Consider the following 18,838-nt stretch of genomic DNA (forward strand, 5'->3'; position numbering starts at 1 on the left):
GCAATAGAAAACATACATTACGCACTTACTTACTTTCGTTTTCGAAGTGTGTTACACAACGGCATGCTGTAAGATCGCCTATACTTGTGCATTGCTTGGTATCATTGTTCCCGTATCGTATGTGGCTTATATTCCAGTGTGGTTTATATTCAAATTTACAAACACAAAGCTCCCATTCTGGTGGGGTGCGACTTATACAAGGCTTATTTTCCCAAAAATACAGTAGCTGGTCTCACCAGGGTATCTCCTCGTACATGAGACCCATTGTCCAACCTTGTATCCTGACTCACTCAGAGATGAGAGCTCTATCACATTGTAGTAACCTCCTCAGGGCCCTTTAGTGGCAACAATAATAATCATGTGTGTTGAAGACAGGATGCTTGTCCCTCCACACAGAAGAACCCGGTCTCCCTCTAGTGCAGGGGTTCTCAAACTTTTCAGCCCACGACCCTTAAAATAATGATGCCAGTGACTCGTGACCCCCGCATCCACGGAGGTGGTTTACGTATACGTGGGAGTAAAAATAGGCCCTGATTTGAGGGCAAAATATTTTTTGAGCTTTAGTTAAAAATAAACAGCTGTTTTTCAATTGGTAAAACCTTATCTAGTGAAGGTGATGTATTTTTATCTCTTAATTTTTCAGCCCCACCCTTACGTTTCTTAGCCTGGTTTTCCATCGTTATTCTTCTCCCAGTGCTCCCAATGGCCAGTCCGCTACTGTGGGGCTGTGCCGCGGTGGTGGATTTTCAAGTCATATTATTTTAAATTCTCGTGCTGTCAGGGGGTGCTACAGCACCCTCATCGCCCCTAGTTCCCGCGGCCATGGGTATTCCCTCTCCACTGAAATCCAAAACTCAGCCAGTGTCTTGGCTGAGAAAGCTGTCTTTAACGTTCGGTCGCTTGACAGTTCAACTAATGCGTCCTCCTGCTTGGATGTCAGATGGTTTGCCGTTCCTACAGTGAATGGAAAATCAAAAGGCTGATGGCTTTTTTATTTGCATGCATTAATTTAACTACTGTTTTTAACTTGTTAAAATCTTGGCTAAAATATGCTATTTGTAATTGTTTTACAATGTTCCTTGATTTCTGGAAATCATCTCGCGACCCGCCCTCGTTGTCTTGCGACCCCCACTTTGAGAACCACTGCTCTAGTGGACTGGACTGACGACACTTGTTGAATGAACAAACATTTGTGTTCTTACATCTTTTGTTTCTCAGACTTCAACTCCAAGAGGATCCGTCAAACTGCCTCCCAAACCTGACTCAGAAGAGGTGAGTTTCTGTTCAGTCAGCCTGTCTCCAGTCAGCCTGTCTCCAGTCAGCCTGTCTCCAGTCAGCCAGGGGAGGTGTCGTGTTGGGGAGGTGTCGTGTTGGGGGAGGGGCAGTGTTGGGGAGGTGTCGTGTTGGGGGAGGGGCAGTGTTGGGGAGGTGTCGTGTTGGGGAGGTGTCGTGTTGGGGAGGTGTCGTGTTGGGGAGGTGTCGTGTTGGGGGAGGGGCAGTGTTGGGGAGGTGTCGTGTTGGGGGAGGGGCAGTGTTGGGGAGGTGTCGTGTTGGGGAGGTGTCGTGTTGGGGAGGTGTCGTGTTGGGGGAGGGGCAGTGTTGGGGAGGTGTCGTGTTGGGGGAGGGGCCGTGTTTGGGAGGGGTCGTGTTGGGGAGGCTCTCCTAGCGCCCGGCTGGTGTGCTCACCAGCTGAATGTGTCTCTTTGTCTGGCTTTGGAAACCAGATGAGCACACACTCATGTGATAGCAGGCTGTAGGACACTCTGGTCAAATGTTCACCAGGAGGGGAGGGCGGTAGATGCTCAGCTAGAAACAGACATGAAGAACTATTTAATCGCTTTATCTCTCGTCTTTATCTCTTGTCTCTCCCTCCCTCATGTCTCTCTCTCGTCTCTATTTCTCTTGTCTCTATTGTCTCTCTCTCTTGTCTCTCGAGCCCTCTCTCTATATCTCTATCTACAGTATATATTTACATTTAGTCATTTAGCAGACGCTCTTATCCAGAGCGACTTACAGTAAGTACAGAGACAATCTCCCCGAGGCAAGTAGGGTGAAGTGCCTTGCCCAAGGACACGTCATTTGGCAGAGCCGGGAATCGAACCGGTAACCTTCAGATTACTAGCCCGACTCCCTAACCGCTCAGCCACCTGACTAATATGTGTATCCTTCCCATCTCTCTGTATGTCTATCTCTCTCCTTCTCACTTTGTCTATCTCTCTATCACCATATCTGTCTCTTTCACTGTCTCTCTTTCTCAAGCTCTCCAAAAGCTGTTAGTCTGTTTTCAATGTTCCCACCCTCTGTTCTCTGAAGACGAAATGCAAATGAACCTTGATCTCATAATAGCTTTTGGCAATTCATGCCAAACAAATTTATGGAAATTCAAACTCCATTTATATGCTCATACTCCAGTCTGAAATGTTTTACCTGCTGTGTGTGAAATTATGTCTGCCTGTGTCTGATTCACCTCCTGTTGCCAATGTGGGAAGTTTGATGTCCTCATAGTAGTGGTGTTAACCCTCCCAGCTAGATGTGCCTGCTGTTGTTCACTGTTGAAGGAGGGGGGGCGGGGGGGAGATAGGTGGGGGAGACAGCTGTGAGAGGAGGAGAGGAGGAGAGGGGGAGAGAGGAGAAGAGAGAGAGAAGTTTGTGTTCCTATGATTCATTTCTTCCTTTATGAAACGCCACTCTGGTAGGAACAAGGAAGATGAGCTGTCACACTGTAAACGATCAATAATCCTTCTGCTTTATGAAGGTGTGCAATAATAATAATAATGTATCAAACAGCAAACTGTTTGATACATTACATTCTGTGAAATTGTTATTTTTTGCGTGTTTAGACATTTTAATTCAGACAAAGAAATTACCTCAGGAGCGCATTTACAGTCCATCTGCATATTCATTTCTGGGAGGAGGCAAGGCGGAGTCAGTGGCTCGTTCACGTGCGGTCAATCTCACAATGATTGTGATTTATAAAGGAAAGGTGCGCAGGACCTGGCGTACGACCGGTTTTATGCATGTGAATATTTCTGTGTGTAGGTACTTTTCAAGTTTTGTCCGTACGCCATCTTCTGGTATGAAAGCTGCGCAATCTTTTATACATGAGGCCCCAGAACTTTTTGCAAACTCCAGCAATGTTTGTTGAATTTTTCTCCCTGTGCAACCGTTGTTCATAGAACAGTAATGTACCATAATGTCCTTTTTTGAGAGAGAACAGAAACAGTCGGTGTAGCTGAGCCTTTACGGTTACAAAACCGAGATGTTTTAATTGTAAAACCGCTGCATCCCTATACAGCAGATACTTTCATCCAAAACAACTTGGATATAATGCATCTAGAATGTACAGCGTAGACATAGTGCATCTAGAAGGTACAGCTTAGACATAGTGCATCTAGAAGGTACAGCTTAGACATAGTGCATCTACAATGTACAGCTTAGACATAGTGCATCTACAATGTACAGCTTAGACATAGTGCATCTACAATGTACAGCTTAGACATAGTGCATCTACAATGTACAGCTTAGACATAGTGCATCTACAATGTACAGCTTAGACATAGTGCATCTACAATGTACAGCTTAGACATAGTGCATCTACAATGTACAGCTTAGACATAGTGCATCTACAATGTACAGCTTAGACATAGTGCATCTACAATGTACAGCTTAGACATAGTGCATCTACGATGTACAGCTTAGACATAGTGCATCTACAATGTACAGCAGAGCATCAAGGGTCAGAAGTGTGAAGGAACAGTCAGTATTTTTCTAGCCTAAGGAACCACATTTCTGCTACCAGGCACAGTGAACAAAACCATATCAATATATACGAATAATATAGTACTAATACTAGTGTTTAATCTGCTGCACTGCCCTGCTTGTGTACTCAGGGATTGCCTGTGTTAGCATAGATTAGATAAAGCCTGTGCTTGATCTACTCCCTCTGCTGGTATTTACAATAATGAATGTCTATTTCTCCGTTCTGAACCTGATGAATGGATCCATTGGAGAAGCCTCCTCTCCAACTCTTGATCTACTCTGAGTAGCGTCTTCCTGTCTGTTTCAGAGACCCAAGAAGCCCCCACCGCCATCTAAGAACACAGGTAAGAACCATCTCTGTATCACTCTGAACACAGCTGTCTAGCAACACAGGTAAGAACCATCACTGTATCACTTGGAACACGGCTATCTAACAGCACAGGTAAGGATGAGTCTAACTTACCCATGTCCGAGAGGAGTGTGAGGGGATGAGGCTGTTGCTTCCTATTCCTCACTTCCTCTTTCAGGGGTTACCATGGCAACCGTTTTCAGGGTTATGGATGCTTAGTTCTGAAAAGGTTTTTTGTTTGTTTCTATATGTAACACTCTTAATTCTTTCCATAATGATATCTATAAAATGTGTAAAATAATAACTAAAGAATGGCTGGTATCTATAGGAATGTTTTAGGAGGAATGATACTGGGCACAGAGATACAGTTTGAATTTACCTGCATTTACTCACCATTATCAGTATCAGTATGTGGTGTATGTAGTGGATGTACTGTTTTGTAGTGCAATGCGTCAAAAAGAAAATAAAAGAAGAAGAAAGTTATCTCCTAACAGACCTACTACCCGGGTAGTGTATATAACGTTGGAGACCTCATGAAAAACAAAAAACATGAAGGCACAGTCCTATCTGATTCCTCCAAGTCCACGTGCGACAGGAGCAGCATCCACCGGATGACGACAGGACTTCAGTACGATCCAATCCACACAGTAGTGATGGGCATTCCAGATCTTTTTCGTGAGCCGGCTCGTATGGCTCAGCTCACTAAAAAGAGCCGGTGTTGTGTCCCTACTGGTTTCCCTGCGGAGCGTGCACCTATCAGTCTGCCTCTATCACCAGACTCGTCACAAATTCACAAACATATTACTGGCGATTTTCATGTCGGATCTCATATTTGCTGCGGGGAATATGAAAGTATAAGCTGCGTACGCACTACATTACCATTAACGACAAAATAAATGGAGACAAAATATAACATTTGCTGGCTCGCATGAAGTGGGATTCGATCGCACTAGAGCAAAACACGTAATACACCAAAGGCCATTGCTTTACACCGCGAGCTATTCTAGCTCATGGAACTTAATCAAATCAGTTACGTACTTAGTAACCACCTTGGCCTTCAGGTAACATCTTGATTTGGCTTCTTCTGGAACAACTGGTTACCAGACACTACCCGAATGTAGGCTACTAATCACGTATTTGGGGTTTGTTCCGAGGCAATAGCCGTATTTACCCCGACATCAAAGCTCCTTCTGACCACATATTAAAAATTCATACTAATAACTTCGCTGCTATCCCAGACAATACGATCAAAATACGCGTAACACAACATGGAAACATTCGTTTCCTATGCGATTTCGTGTAGCCTATGGCTGAGTGTTTCTTCGCTATATCTTTTGAAATCAATTCATTTCATAATTTTAGCTCTGCAGCATCGGGCAGCTCTGCAGCATCGGGCAGCTCTGCAGCATCGGGCAGCTCTGCTGCATCGGGCAGCTCTGCTGCATCGGGCAGCTCTGCAGCTCTGCTGCATCGGGCAGCTCTGCAGCTCTGCTGCATCGGGCAGCTCTGCTGCATCGGGCAGCTCTGCAGCTCTGCTGCATCGGGCAGCTCTGCTGCATCGGGCAGCTCTGCTGCATCGGGCAGCTCTGCTGCATCGGGCAGCTCTGCTGCATCGGGCAGCTCTGCTGCATCGGGCAGCTCTGCTGCATCGGGCAGCTCTGCTGCATCGGGCAGCTCTGCTGCATCGGGCAGCTCTGCTGCATCGGGCAGCTCTGCTGCATCGGGCAGCTCTGCTGCATCGGGCAGCTCTGCTGCATCGGGCAGCTGTCGTAGACGCACATTGATCCATTTAACAGAGTTGTGCTGCTGCTTGGTGGTGTTAGTCTGATAGTGTGTGATAACAGTCAGGTGTGTTGATCCTTCTGCTGTTAATGCCTTTTAACTGACACAGCGGTGCATTCGGACAGTTGGTTAGCTGATGTGATGGAGGTCAGATGGCTGAGCGGTTAGGGAATCGGCTATTAATCAGAAGGTTGCCGGTTCGATTCCCGACAACGCAAAATTACGTTGTGTCCTTGGGCAAGGCACTTCACCCTACTTGCCTCAGGGAGAATGTCCCTGTACTCATTTAGCAGAGCGTCTGCTAAATGACTAAATGTAAATTATGTATTAGAAAGCCCTCAGAAGTGAAGCTTGTGTCTGTAGCATCTGGATTACAGACAGGATGCTGTGGTGGCAAGGTTGCACAAGCAGCAGAAAACATGATCTCTTCACCATCTCCACGCTGTCGCTCGCACAGGAAGTCAGTTCCCAGACAATAAACACCAACCCCTAACCCCAGTCACATCCTCTCAGCAGGTCCACAGCAGCTGTCGGTCTGTTTGTCAGATAGTGTGGGACTGTTCTCTCTGTGGACAGCAGTGGTGGAAGTTTTGACTGACTGACTGAGACATGTTTCGTTTTTTAGCTCTCAAACCCGAGGTCCCAAGTGCAGACAAGAAACCCCCTCTGCCCCGGCCAGAGGACCGCGGTAAGACCCTCTCCTCCCTCATCTCCAGAGGCATCTTACATCACTCATAATGACAGTGATGAAAATTGATTACTAAGTATTGTATTTTTTCGTCTTTAAAATATTCAAATGTGGTATTTTCCTGTTTTTTTGCTGTGAGCGTGTGTGAGAGACAGACACAGACAGACAGACAGACAGACAGACAGACAGAGACAGACGGGCAGAGACAGACGGGCAGAGACAGACGGGCAGAGACAGACGGGCAGAGAGAGACGGGCAGAGAGAGACGGGCAGAGAGAGACGGGCAGAGAGAGACGGGCAGAGAGAGACGGGCAGAGAGAGACAGAGAGAGAGACAGAGAGAGAGACAGAGAGAGAGACAGAGAGAGACAGAGAGAGACAGAGAGAGAGAGAGACAGAGAGAGACAGAGAGAGAGACAGAGAGAGAGACAGAGAGAGACAGAGAGAGAGAGAGACAGAGAGAGACAGAGAGAGAGACAGAGAGAGAGACAGAGAGAGAGACAGAGAGAGAGACAGAGAGAGACAGAGAGAGAGACAGAGAGAGAGAGAGAGACAGAGAGAGAGACAGAGAGAGAGAGAGAGAGAGAGAGAGAGAGAGAGAGAGAGAGAGACAGAGAGAGAGAGAGACAGAGAGAGAGAGAGAGAGACAGAGAGAGAGAGAGAGAGACAGAGACAGAGAGACAGACCCTCCTCTCCTTCTCCTCCTGTCCTGTTCCTGTCCTCTCCTGCTCCTCCTCACATGGGAGGACTCATCTTTAGCTTAATCTGACAGCCTCCTGACCTCTGCCTGCCTCACCTGCTCCCCCCCTACTCCCCTGCCGCTCCTCCCCCCCCCCCCCCCACTCCTCCCCTGCTCCTTGATGAAGTCCCTCAGCCAGACCCTGCTGTGATTGGCTCTACCAAGGGGATGCGAGACCTGGTCCACTTACATGTGCCATAACAAAAAGGCCAGTATTTGAATCACAGGGCTGTATTCACACCAACAGAGCAGTATTTGAATCACAGGGCTGTATTCACACCAACAGAGCAGTATTTGAATCACAGGGCTGTATTCACACCAACAGAGCAGTATTTGAATCACAGGGCTGTATTCACACCAACAGAGCAGTATTTGAATCAGCAGTATTTGAATCAGTGTTCTGTTCACTCCAGCAGTATTTGGCAGAGTAGTTTTGAATCACAGAAGAGATTATGATATGATGTTAACAAGCTGCCTACAGGAAATGCTGCACGCACAGAATCTGGTGCAAGTCTGTAACCTGCTGTGTGTGTGTGTCTGTCTCTATCTACCTGTCATACATGTTGAGTCTAGGTACTAAGTTTGTCACTCTTATTAATGATCATTTCTTCTCCGTTTTACCTGAAGAATGGAGTGATAGAACAGTATTCGTAGAGTTGCAGCAATGACCCAGATAAAAGTTGAGCTTAGATAGAAACACCAGACACTTACTGCAATGCTCTGCTGGGGAGAGAGATGGAGGGGAGAGATGGAGCGAGTGGAGAGAGGGAGAGGAGAGAGGGAGCGAGTGGAGAGAGGGAGAGGAGAGAGGGAGCGAGTGGAGAGAGGGAGAGGAGAGAGGGAGCGAGTGGAGAGAGGGAGAGGAGAGAGGACTGGAGATATGTTGATGTGCCAGTGTCTTGATGATGCAGGGTGACAGGCTTGTATGCAGATGAAGCTAAATCACAGTGGCTTTTCCAGCCTGTGTTTCATGGAGCAGAAGAACACTTCCACATCCCAGAGGGATCCTGCACATTCTAGAAATGACCCTTCCATCTGTGAGAAAGACTTGGAAGCCCTAAATGTGGTGTAGTGCACTCAGCTCTACACACACACACCCTTCTCTCTCCTCTCTGTTTCCCCCCTCTCTCCAGCTCTACACACACACACCCTTCTCTCTCCTCTCTGTTTCCCCCCTCTCTCCTCTCTGCCCCCCCCTCTCCTACTCCCTCTGTCTCCCCCCTCCTCTGTGAGCAGCGCTCGGGGCACCCCAGTCCACTGAGAGCATGTTTAGTTACACAGCATGGAAGAGGAGGGCAGCTGGAAACAGCCTTGTCCTTGATCCAGGATGCACGTTGTGTCTTTGTTTGTTTGTCAGTTTATTTCTTAGTTTTATCATGTTTACTACTGTGTAGTCCCTGGAGAGTGTGTGTGTGTTTACTACTGTGTAGTCCCTGGAGAGTGTGTGTGTGTGTGGGGAGTGTTTGCATATTTGGCAACAATGCAGTGACAGTTGCATGCAACTACAATGCAGTGCTATGTAGTTACACGGTAGTTAATGTAACCTTAATGTCAAGTACAGAGCAGTTCCTATGTACCTACAATATTGTTACTCTAGGTCTTATGTAGTTAAAAGTTTGTCAATGAAACCTCAGAGCTGTGTTTCCCACCCCAGCTCTCTCCAGGGGAAAATGACGAGGATGATGAGGATGAGGATGATGAGGATGATGATGGTTGTTAACACCAGCCTCTGCTGTTCTCTCCCTCTAGGTGACAAGACGGTGCCCGACCCGAAGGCCAAACCCTCCGCCCCTGTGGTGCCCCCTAAGAAGCCCCTGGCCCCCCCGGGCAAGGGCCGGCCAGGCAGCCTGCCCCCCAAGCGCCCCGACAAGCCCCTCGCACCCTCACCTGGAGCCAAGTCAGTCCTCCCTCTCTAACCCCGCTCACCTGCCAATCCCTAATACATTACCCTGTCGATCCCTAATCCATTATCAAGCCCTCTCTCCACCTCCCTCCAGCCCTTTCTCTACCTTCCTCCAGCCCTCCCTCCAGCCCTCTCTCCACCTCCCTCCAGCCCTCTCTCCACCTCCCTCCAGCCCTCTCTCCACCTCCCTCCAGCCCTCTCTCTACCTTCCTCCAGCCCTCCCTCCAGCCCTCTCTCCACCTCCCTCCAGCCCTCTCTCCACCTCCCTCCAGCCCTCTCTCCACCACCCTCCAGCCCTCTCTCCACCTCCCTCCAGCCCTCTCTCCACCTCCCTCTCCACCTCCCTCCAGCCCTCTCCACCTCCCTCCAGCCCTCTCTCCACCTCCCTCCATCCCTCTCTCCACCTCCCTCCAGCCCTCTCCACCTCCCTCCAGCCCTCTCTCCACCTCCCTCCAGCCCTCTCTCCACCTCCCTCCAGCCATCTCCACCTCTCTCCACCTCCCTCCAGCCATCTCCACCTCCCTCCAGCCCTCTCTCCACCTCCCTCCAGCACTCTCTCCACCTCCCTCCAGCCCTCTCTCCACCTCCCTCCAGCCCTCTCTCCACCTCCCTCCAGCCCTCTCTCCACCTCCATCTCCCTCCAGCCCTCTCCACCTCCCTCCAGCCCTCTCTCCATCTCCCTCCAGCCCTCTCCACCTCCCTCCAGCCCTCTCTCCACCTCCCTCCAGCCCTCTCTCCACCTCCCTCCAGCCCTCTCCACCTCCCTCCAGCCCTCTCTCCACCACCCTCCAGCCCTCTCTCCACCTCCCTCCATCCCTCTCTCCACCACCCTCCAGCCCTCTCTCCACCTCCCTCCAGCCCTCTCTCCACCACCCTCCAGCCCTCTCTCCACCTCCCTCCATCCCTCTCTCCACCACCCTCCAGCCCTCTCTCCACCTCCCTCCAGCCCTCTCTCCACCACCCTCCAGCCCTCTCTCCACCTCCCTCCAGCCCTCTCTCCACCTCCCTCCAGCCCTCTCTCCACCACCCTGCTGTTACATGTCTGCTAGTCAAGATTATTATTGTTTAGCCCTTTTACCTTGCCGTAACTAGATGTACTCTTCCCTCTCCTCCTGCTCCTCCCTGTTACAGACACAATGGAGAGGTGCCTTCACAGAGACCAAAGTCTGACTTTGAGCCCACGTTACCTAGCAAACCAAACACCCTCTCTGCAGACTGGGGAGAGAAGGCCTTGGACATGGGTATGTGTACAGCCGTGGCCAAAAGTATTGGGAGCAACATACATTTTGTGTTTGCAGAGTTTGCTGGCATAAAATGACTGCTAACATAATTTCAGTAAGTCATATTATCAGAACAGGGGAAAGTGTGAACTAGTTCTAGTCAGGTGACATCACTGTATCATTCTGATTGGATTTTAAGAGCAGATTGACTGCTGTAAAAGAGGGGACTATTTGCATATATTGAACATTTTCGCCCCAAAAAGCTTAAAAAAATATGAAATGTGCCTTATAGAAACATAGAAACATGTGAAAACATTTTTTTCAAATACTGAACCAACAAACTTTGCAAAACACAACATTTGTCATTGCCAAAACTTATGGCCATGATTGTAGAAGCACTCTCTCTCACATACACACATACAGGACATTGATACTATGTAGAAGCACTCATACATTACATTAAGTCATCTAGCAGATGCTCTTATCCAGAGCGACTTACAGTAAGAACACATTCCCCCCCCCTTGCTCAAGGAAACAACGTTGTATCGCACGGCCAGGAATCGAACCGCCAACCTTCTGATTAATAGCCCGATTCCCTAACCGCTCACCCATCTGACCCCCTATATACACACACATACAAACGCACACACTCAAACACACACATAAAAGCACACATGCACACACTCAAACACACACACACAAATGCACACACTCAAACACACACTGTGCTTTATGTAGTGAGTTAGGGTTTGTAAAAGCCTCAAAAGAAAGACAATCTAAATGCCCATCTCAATGCTGTACTGAGCTCACCACAAAATCTCCTAGAATATTCACTCTTAACTCATCAACCTCAGAGAATAGTAGTTCACTTAAATGGCTGAGCAGAAGGAACGATTGCATGTTGATGTTATGACTTACGGTATGTGCCGTTGATGGGATGATGGCACAATCTTTGTGTTATCCTTTTATCCTAGCCGGCTGGCTGGGCTCCTCTCAGTTGAAATGATACATGTTTATGGTGAGTTTCTCATAGCAGGACGTGATTACTGGTGCTAATGCCCCTGTTGCATACGAAGCCCTTCACAGATACTAATTCACACGTGTGAACTAAGCATACTGAAGGCTTGATAGTTCAGGCGTGTGAGTTCTCTCAGCCCGTGGGACAGAGAGCTTAACCCCTCTCCTGTCAGGAGGGGTGGAGGACAGGCAGAGAAAGGAGAGAGGGATTACAGGGGTTTGCAGTTTGATTTCACTGGTGCTGCAGTGCCCGTTGTGTGTGTGTGTGTGTGTGCCTGACTGGTTGCTGGTTCCTCTAGTTAAACACACAGAATGTGGATTCTCTTGTATGTGACCGTATTTAGTCATGTGGGTAGCTAGCTAGCTAACGTTAGCGGGTGAGGGAAAGAGATGGTGAAGGAAGGAGAGGAGGGAGAGGGAGGGAGTGGAGAGAGAGAGAGAGAGGGAGGGAGAGGGGGGAGAGGGAGAGGGAGAGGGAAAGAGAGTGAGAGGAGGGAGAGGGAAAGAGAGGGAGAGGAGGGATCTGAGTGCTGTTGCCCAGCCCCGGGGGAAGTGTGGGGTGATTCTGGACAACACCTATACCCTAACCCTATAAAAGTGACAAGTGGCTGCTGGAACAGTGTGTCAGAAACATGGAAACCCTCTCAACCTCTCCCTCCCTCCTGCACGGGGAGATGCCATCTCTGTTTTCCCAGTGCACAAACACTCTTCCTCTGTATGAGGCCCCTAACGCCCCTGATACAGAGTAAGAGTGTGCACTGGTATACAGAGCAGGGGCGTTACGGCTACACCCCTGCTCTGTATACTCTCACACACTTACTCTGTCTCCTTCAGATGACTTTGTTTTATTTTTGTAACTTTTCTGTCACCATGCCCTGTCTTACCCCCCCCTCCAGACCTGCTAGGGTTTAGGGACCTGTCTCCAGGCTCAGAGAAGCTGTCTCACCCCACGGCCAGCAGGCCCAAGATGCCTGGCAGGAGACTTCCCGCACACTTAGGAGCACACTCAGTGAGTGGACACACACACACACACACACGCACACACACACACGCACACACACACACGCCCCTTACTCTAGCCCAGCTCTAGCCCCCACCTGTAACAGCCTCTCTCCTGCAGCCAAACAAGGATGTCTCACCGGAGAAGTCCTTCCTGGTGGAGGAGGATGACTCTGCCAAGCCCACACTGCCAGACAGCAGGAAGGTAATGTCACCACAACAACACCATTACAAACAACACCATTACACCTGTTCTTTTTATAGGCACTATTTGGATAAACGCATGCTTTGGATAAAAGCATCTGTGATGTAACCTGTAACCTGGCACAGAGAGACACGGTACAGGAGTAAGTGCCACGTGCACATGCCCCCTCAGAACATGCTAGTTAAGGCTGTAGGTACCCCCTCAGAACATGCTAGTTAAGGCTGTAGGTACCCCCTCAGAACATGCTAGTTAAGGCTGTAGGTACCCCCTCAGAACATGCTAGTTAAGGCTGTAGGTACCCCCTCAGAACATGCTAGTTAAGGCTGTAGGTACCCCCTCAGAACATGCTAGTTAAGGCTGTAGGTACCCCCTCAGAACATGCTAGTTAAGGCTGTAGGTACCCCCTCAGAACATGCTAGTTAAGGCTGTAGGTACCCCCTCAGAACATGCTAGTTAAGGCTGTAGGTACCCCCTCAGAACATGCTAGTTAAGGCTGTAGGTACCCCCTCAGAACATGCTAGTTAAGGCTGTAGGTACCCCCTCAGAACATGCTAGTTAAGGCTGTAGGTACCCCCTCAGAACATGCTAGTTAAGGCTGTAGGTACCCCCTCAGAACATGCTAGTTAAGGCTGTAGGTACCCCCTCAGAACATGCTAGTTAAGGCTGTAGGTACCCCCTCAGAACATGCTAGTTAAGGCTGTAGGTGCCCCCTCAGAACATGCTAGTTAAGGCTGTAGGTGCCCCCTCAGAACATGCTAGTTAAGGCTGTAGGTACCCCCTCAGAACATGCTAGTTAAGGCTGTAGGTACCCCCTCAGAACATGCTAGTTAAGGCTGTAGGTACCCCCTCAGAACATGCTAGTTAAGGCTGTAGGTACCCCCTCAGAACATGCTAGTTAAGGCTGTAGGTACCCCCTCAGAACATGCTAGTTAAGGCTGTAGGTACCCCCTCAGAACATGCTAGTTAAGGCTGTAGGTACCCCCTCAGAACATGCTAGTTAAGGCTGTAGGGTCGGGTTTGTCGTCAGACTGGGGGGGGATATCTAACGTATATCTATAACCATGACAACCATGTGTAAATGCAACTAGCCTTTAAAAGAACATTACGCCAATCATAATAATTTCAGATACTTCGAGCCAGCAGTTGACAGGTTATTCTAGTATTTATAGAATTGAGATAATATAGAATAATTATCTTAGGTTGATTGTCGGCTATCCAAATGCCAGATGAGTCTTTCCCCCAAAATGTTTTCTTTTTCTTTTCCCCCGGATAAAGAATGTTGTAGAATGTTTGGCGAACGATGATAGATAGCGCGATGACATTCAACCACCACCAGATGCCGCTGTTTGGACGCAGCACACGATTCGGAGGCATATCACATATTTAAAGATTGTAAAAAATGATTGTTTTCCAATTCATGGCACGTTATTTTTATTTTATTTTAATGCATTTTGCGGAGAAGGGAGACTGGCATTGGTTACGGTCTGGAATGAAAAGGAGAAAACAGGACAGAGTAACACAGCGGATATCGCTCATTTACTTTTTATTTTTTATTTTTCTATGACGTAGTTAAGGTGGCACGCATGTGTTGCTTAGGCGGCCGCCTTAACTGCAAAGTGCTGCCGGAAACCCTGGTTATTGTCCTCCTGTTGTGTTTTGTGGTAGAGCACATTACAAACATCTTTTTTGAAAGAATACATGATGTACTTGTTACAAGCTTTCTGCCAGCCTTTTCTCTGTGTATTGCTCTGTGTTCTATGCTGGTTAAGAACCTCTTAAGATACATTGGAGTGTTCCTGCGTTCAGCATCTGTAAATCTAAACCCTGCTGTTGTGAAGGACAACACATTCCTAACCTGAGCTAAGTAACAACCCATTCATTTGAATCAGGTGTGTTGGCTCAGGAAACATCTAAAACATGGGGTACTAGAGGGCCAGGGTTGAGAACCACTGCTCTAAAGCTCCTCTCTCTTCCTCCCTCTCCTCCCCCCTGCAGCCTATGGTTTCCACGTCCATGCCTGCTCTCTACCAGTCCTCCGTCCTGAAGCACAACCCCTCCAGCACCGGGGCGGTGTCGGAATCCAAACCCTGTGCACCCTCGGCCCCCAGCTCCATCCCTGCTTTTACCTCGGCCCCTGCTGCCACACCTGCCCCTGGCCCCGGCCCCAGGGCAGATCCAGCCCCTGCCCCTGGCCCCGGCCCCAGGGCAGATCCAGCCCCTGCCCCTGGCCCCGGCCCCAGGGCAGAGCCAGCGCCTGCCCCTGGCCCCGGCCCCAGGGCAGATCCAGCCCCTGGCCCTGGCCCCGGCCCCAGGGCAGATCCAGCCCCTGGCCCTGGCCCCGGCCCCAGGGCAGATCCAGCACCTGGCCCTGGCCCCGGCCCCAGGGCAGAGCCAGCGGAGCAGGGGCCCCTGCTGGAGGATCTGCGAGCTCAGATCAAGGACCTGCTCCTCTCTGTGGAGCTGCTGAAGACCCAGCAGATGTACGTAGCCCCGCCTCCTCCTTCTTCTCTACTAGGTTACTCTTTCATTTAGTTCTGTTCTTTGAAGATAAAGAAGTTGCAGGTTTGAATGTGAACTCTGTTCCTCTACAGCTATGGGATCTGAAGACTGGTAGGTCCAGCTGGTCAGGAGTCTGTTACTAGTAGTCTGATTGTGTGTGTGTGTGTGTGTGGGTGCTTCTAGGAGAGAGATCGCGGAGCTGAGGGGAGAGCTGGATGAGGAGAAGTTGAAGCGTGTGGCACTCCAGGTAAATACGTCACTGCTGACACACCGGGTCACTGCTGACACACATTGCACACGCACACATCTGTCAGTGTCATAAAGACACTTTTGTCAGTATAATCTCTACATTACATTTACTTATCCAGAGCGACTTACAGTAAGTACAGGGACATTCCCCCGAGGCCAGTAGGGTTGAATTGAATGAAGGGATTGAATGAAGGGTGAATTGTGTCATTTGGCACAGCCAGAAATCGAACCAGCGACCTTCTGGTTACCAGCCCGATTCTTTAACCGCTCAGCCACCTGACTCCCTGTCTAGGTAGAAGTCTTAATGTTCTCCTCTCTTTCTCCAACTCTTTGTCTCTCTCTCTCTCGCTCTCTCTCTCTCTCCTTGTCTCCCTCCCTCTGATCTACTTCAGAAAGCATATAAATTAGTTTTCCATGGTCAGTCACCTTAATGTGCACATTATGTAGAAGTCATAGTGTGTGTGTGTGATAAGGATCACATGACGTCACACATGCTCTGACTACATCTGAGATGAAGGTGTGTGTGTTTGTCAGATGGAGGTAGAGAAATTAAAGAGGATGGTTCAGTCCACGTGAAGACCACCACCTGTGACCCCGCTAGCAGCCCGGCCCCTGCTAGGAGGAGCAGGATGAGGAGGAGGAGCAGGAGGAGGAGGAGCAGGATGAGGAGGAGGAGCAGGATGAGGAGGAGGAGCAGGATGAGGAGGAGGAGCAGGATGAGGAGGAGGAGCAGGAGGAGGAGGAGGAGCAGGAGGAGGAGAAGCAGGAGCAGCCCGGCCCCTGCTAGGAGGAGGAGGAGGAGCGGGGCGAGGAGGAGGAGGACGACTACTCCTCACAGATCTATTCCACATGAGTTATTACAGATCTATTCCACATGAGTTATTACAGATCTATTCCACATTTGTAAAGATTAACATTTTTGCACATATTAAGGTTTTTCTAGCTATGGAAGAAGGTGGAATTAGGACCAAGATGTATACTATTATGTATCTTTTAATTTTTTGTTTTGCCAACACAACTGATCAAGGCCTTAAATACTACTGTGCTGGTTTGTCAGCCCCCCCTCCTCTCCTGTCCTTCCCGTGGGGGGGCTGCGGGGGGGGGGGGGGGGGGGGGGGGCTTGCTTTACTACTGACTCAGTATAAACAAACAGGAGGAATCTTTTCTTATTTTTTATGACGTGCAGGTAGAAAAAGAAATCTTGGCCGAAATCATGATTTTCATGATAACAAAGATCCATATTAGCCTGTGAGATGAACTGTTGTGATGCTGCCCTCTCTGCTGCTGCAGGGATGTCCTCACAGTCACTGGGGAGAGATGGTGGTGGTGTTTGTTTTCTAACATTCCTATCCAGGGTAACACTAATGTGCCTGTTCACAATGACTCAACAGTTATTGTTGATATTGGAAGCTTACATGTATCAGATGCTTTAGATGGCATAATGTATTTTATTAAAAGCCTACTGACCTGCCTAGTCACATATTATAGAAAGCCCTGTTTTGGTTACTGATGCTTGCTGTGTCAGTCGGTTTCCTCTCAGACACAGCAGGTCAAGACTCTCTAACGGTGCAGGATATAGACTATATGTTTAATACCAGAACATACAGCCAGCAATAGTGATCTACTTGAAACGAACACAAGTTGTTTGTAAGAAGCTCTCATCCTCTGGCTGGCTGCAGCTCTTTAATGCCAAATGCCCTCAACTGTCTCTTCATACAGAATACCGTTCTGTCTGTTTCTAAGACTGAAGGACTATGGTCTGTTGGAGCAGACAGGCAGCTGTCAGATGTAAACCCGATGTATACCAGGTAGGGCAGGTGAGGTGTGGTCTACATCAAGGTTATGTTCTGTGTGTCTGTGTGCGTGTGTGTAAGAGCATTAATCACAGAAGCGCTGTCATGGTTATGGGTCCGTCCAGACCAGCGGAGGATTAGGCACTGGAGACCAGGAGGTTAGGGTTCGGGACTGGAGACCAGGAGGTTAGGGTTCGGGACTGGAGACCAGGAGGTTAGGGTTCGGGACTGGAGACCAGGAGGTTAGGGTTCGGGACTGGAGACCAGGAGGGCTGTTGGTGCTGGTAATGCTGCATGACATTGCTCAGACAAATCATTACAAACACCTGGAGCTCCAATCTCATGGAGGATAGATATTGTTCTTTTTTTATTAACTCAGGGTTTACTCCCCTGCAAACATGAACAACATTTGTTCCTTGTGGATTCTGTACCGGAGGCTGAATAAAGTCTTATTTTAGTTAAATAGATATACATATGCATATATGTATTATACAGATCTCACAAATTTCTTACCCAGGAAATTAACTCTGCATAAGTACTCCATAGAAGCCCTGCAAACATACCGGCTCATCCCTAAGGAGCGATCCCGTCTCATCCCTTCACTTGTCTTTGGTTGTGTGTGTGTGTTGGAGGGCAAGTTTGCTTGTGTTTTCTGGGAGGGTGGGTTATTGTGTTGGCCTTGTAAACCGCTCTCTGGATCACTGCAGGGCCAACGAACCTGTTGGCCATAAAGCAATAACAATCTTTAGTGTCTTAACTCCTCTCCTACTGGCTGCTTAACGCTGAGGTCCAGCAAGAAGATAATCACTCAAAGATGAACAGCTAATCATGTCCATAGCCTTCGTTGGCCTATATTATACTGTACATTCCCATATTTTGACAATAAAAGGATAAGATGACGTGCACATTTAACATCTTTCTAGGTGATCTTGTTTACATGTGCTGTAAAAAACAAAAAAACAAATGCATGAACAGCGATTTTTTTTCCCTAAATGAATAAATATCTTTATTTACTGTCATGTAAGTGTGTGCCTCTGAGTTGTCAGGTCACGTGTCCATTCAGGAGGAAACATGCTGCTAGACTCAGAGGATTTCTTCTGGAAATGTTAACTCTCTCTCTCTCTCTCGAACTCAACAACTAGAGGGAAGAACCTAAAATGATCAGTTCACAAATTGTTGGTTTATCTACCGTGTGGTTTCCTGGGGCCACATCCCATAGTTGGATCAATCCGAGACTAATTAATGGCGGCTGTCGGAGGGGATTGAAGGGAAACTGTTGTGGAAGGTGCTGTTAGAGGGCAGCTAGCTGTGAAAGGTGCTGTTAGAGGGCAGCTAGCTGTGAAAGGTGCTGTTAGAGGGCAGCTAGCTGTGGAAGGTTCTGTTTGAGGGCAGCTAGCAGTGAAAGGTGCTGTTAGAGGGCAGCTAGCTGTGGAAGGTTCTGTTAGAGGGCAGCTAGCTGTGAAAGGTGCTGTTAGAGGGCAGCTAGCTGTGAAAGGTGCTGTTAAGAGGGCAGCTAGCTGTGGAAGGTGCTGTTAGAGGGCAGCTAGCTGTGGAAGGTGCTGTTAGAGGGCAGCTAGCTGTGGTTCCACTAAGAGAACAGATATGATACCAAACAAACAACATTTCAGAACAATGAT

At 48.7% G+C, this 18,838-nt stretch overlaps 1 protein-coding gene across 4 annotated transcripts in view; it reads left to right on the forward strand.

The window, feature by feature from the left end:
• Positions 1 to 18,220, forward strand: part of cd2ap (CD2-associated protein) — a 36,754-nt gene extending 18,534 nt beyond the window's left edge. For 2 of the 4 annotated variants that reach the window (XM_067240997.1, XM_067240995.1), the window contains 10 exons: positions 1,219 to 1,272; positions 4,067 to 4,103; positions 6,516 to 6,578; positions 9,066 to 9,213; positions 10,351 to 10,460; positions 12,353 to 12,465; positions 12,577 to 12,660; positions 14,656 to 15,140; positions 15,343 to 15,406; positions 15,943 to 16,095. In XM_067240997.1, the coding sequence (XP_067097098.1) occupies positions 1,219 to 1,272; positions 4,067 to 4,103; positions 6,516 to 6,578; positions 9,066 to 9,213; positions 10,351 to 10,460; positions 12,353 to 12,465; positions 12,577 to 12,660; positions 14,656 to 15,140; positions 15,343 to 15,406; positions 15,943 to 15,984 (1,200 nt within the window). In that variant the 3' untranslated portion in view covers positions 15,985 to 16,095. Of the gene's footprint in view, positions 1 to 1,218; positions 1,273 to 4,066; positions 4,104 to 6,515; positions 6,579 to 9,065; positions 9,214 to 10,350; positions 10,461 to 12,352; positions 12,466 to 12,576; positions 12,661 to 14,655; positions 15,141 to 15,342; positions 15,407 to 15,942; positions 16,096 to 16,142 lie in introns of those variants that run through there. The other 2 variants (XR_010876999.1, XM_067240996.1) reach the window with 2 other exon arrangements.
• Positions 18,221 to 18,838: the final 618 nt, after the last annotated feature.

This window comes from Osmerus mordax, chromosome 8, assembly GCF_038355195.1.
Source record: "Osmerus mordax isolate fOsmMor3 chromosome 8, fOsmMor3.pri, whole genome shotgun sequence".
Classification (NCBI taxonomy): domain Eukaryota; kingdom Metazoa; phylum Chordata; class Actinopteri; order Osmeriformes; family Osmeridae; genus Osmerus; species Osmerus mordax.